General features: G+C 51.1%; 1 protein-coding gene across 1 annotated transcript in view; it reads left to right on the top strand.

The window, feature by feature from the left end:
- The first annotated feature begins 1,761 nt into the window (after positions 1–1,761).
- Positions 1,762–2,074, top strand: part of Dnm3 (dynamin 3) — a 431,287-nt gene continuing 430,974 nt past the window's right edge. The window contains exon 1 of the mRNA XM_048810033.1: positions 1,762–2,074. Within this exon, the coding sequence (XP_048665990.1) occupies positions 1,938–2,074 (137 nt within the window). The 5' untranslated portion in view covers positions 1,762–1,937.

Raw genomic sequence — 2,074 nt, 5'->3', positions numbered from 1 at the left:
CTCTTTGTGTTCCTTTACTTTTTCACTGAAGACCAGTATCTTCTGCATCTCCTTTATTTTGGTGAAAATATTACTAATCGTAGTTGCAGATTTTATTCCTCATCTGCAGTCCACTCAAAGACCAATTCTCTCAATTCCACATTCCCAGGAAAGGGCTTGGATGGCTGCAGCTTGTCAGTTGCCCATCTCTACTTTCATGACCACTTGGCTGCAGCCACATGGTGGATTGAGGAGTGACTCGTAGAAAAGGAGTAGTGGGTCGATGTCCCGTCTCAGTAAAGATGATGCTTTTGGTTTTGTTCGTCTTCATCTCATGCCTTTCAAAAACTGTATGGTGCATATAATTTACAGTGAAGTTCAGAGTTTAAATGGTTCGATGTTTTGGCACAAAAATACCCACACCCCAATCAAGATCTAGAACAGTTCTCTTATTCCAGAAAGTTTCCTCATGACTCCGATAGTCTTCACTCTTCAAAGGCAACCACAGTTCTGATTTTTACAGTTTCGCCTGTTGTAAAATTTCATATAGATGGAATTAAACAACAGGTACTCTTTGTCTGCCTTTTTCATTCTATACAATGTATCTGCTTCAACCATGGTGCTGCTTTATGTAAAGTCCATTTTGTGTGTGTGTGCTGTGAACACTGTATGTATCACATTTGATTATATTTGTTCACCTGTTGATGGACATGTGGGTTATTTGCTGTTTGAGAAATTATTGACCTCTTCAAACAAGTCTTTTGCAGGTTAGAGAGTAATTTACAGCATTAAATGCTGAGATTAGAAAAGGCAAGTTCGGTTTTGAATAAGCTGAGCCTGAGATTCTTGTAGTGAGGTCTGGGATCCAGATGGAATATGGTCTACAGTGCAGGAAAGGGTCATCCTCTAGCAATTTAGATTTCTTTAATCTCTAACCTTTACATTGAGTTGAAGTCATGGGAAAGTCTTCAGGCAGAACATGAAGGGCGAGGCAAGAAAACGCTAGTATACTAAATCCTGAGGGGTATCCATAGTGGAAGAAGAACTTGCCATTTATCTTTGTGTCTCAGTTACTAGGGACAGGACTTAACACATGGTCATTTCTCGGATGTGCCAAATTTAACAGAAGGGGTGCGGAGTACATGGTCATTGATAGACTCCATAATCTGTCTCCTTATCCTACCCAGGAAATGCACTGGGAGGACAAATCGCATAGGAATCTCCAAGGCCAGAATGAATGTGGTAGATAGCAGCGTTGGGGAAGGGAATACCCAAGGAACCCCACCTGTGCTTCCATGAGGATGGGGAGGACAGTCAGTAAAAATGAATAGTGGGGTAAGGTCAGACTACTCAGGGCTTCAAGTGGGGTCAGACTGAAGACTCTGGCCTGCACCAGGCCAGCTATGCCCAGGAGCCATCGCGGTTTCTGGAGCTGGGCGTGACCCTTGAGATTTTCCCCAGGGAACTGTATTCCCGTGGCAGCGGGCGGGGGATGGGCTGCCGCTGGTGACGATGCTGGATGTTGTGCCCTTCCACGGGGCTTTGTCACGATTGCTGCTTGAAAAGGAACTGAGCTGCCGGCTGAGGATTTCGGGCCATTCCCGACCAGTGCTGAAAGTTCGCCTCTCGGCCGTGGCTGCGGGGGGGGGCAGCGGTGGTGGCATCTGGTCGCAGCTGGGCGGCAGTGGTGGCGCGCACTGGGAGCACTGAGCGGAGCGCAGAGGGGCGGGGCGGGGCCGTCTCCGAGTCGGGCCACGCCCCTTTCGCCTGCGCAGGCGCGCTGCGGGGCCGTTAGCTGTCAGGAACCGGCCGGCGGGCAACGGGACCCCGCGTCTCCGCCAGCATGCCCGCCGGTCCGGATCCCCAGCGCAACATCAGCGAGGGCGCGCTGTGCCTCGGCTCCAGGCCAGGTCGCAGAGGCAAGCCGGGACCAGTGGGCAGCTGGGCGCGCCAGCAAGATGGGGAACCGAGAGATGGAGGAGCTGATCCCGCTGGTGAACCGACTGCAGGACGCCTTCTCGGCGCTGGGACAGAGCTGCCTGCTGGAGCTGCCGCAGATCGCCGTGGTGGGCGGCCAGAGCGCAGGCAAGAGCTC

The sequence above is a fragment of the Marmota marmota genome, unplaced genomic scaffold (assembly GCF_001458135.2).
Source record: "Marmota marmota marmota unplaced genomic scaffold, marMar, whole genome shotgun sequence".
Classification (NCBI taxonomy): domain Eukaryota; kingdom Metazoa; phylum Chordata; class Mammalia; order Rodentia; family Sciuridae; genus Marmota; species Marmota marmota.
The sequence above is the reverse complement of the archived record's forward strand: the minus strand, read 5'-3'. Positions and strand labels throughout refer to the sequence as shown.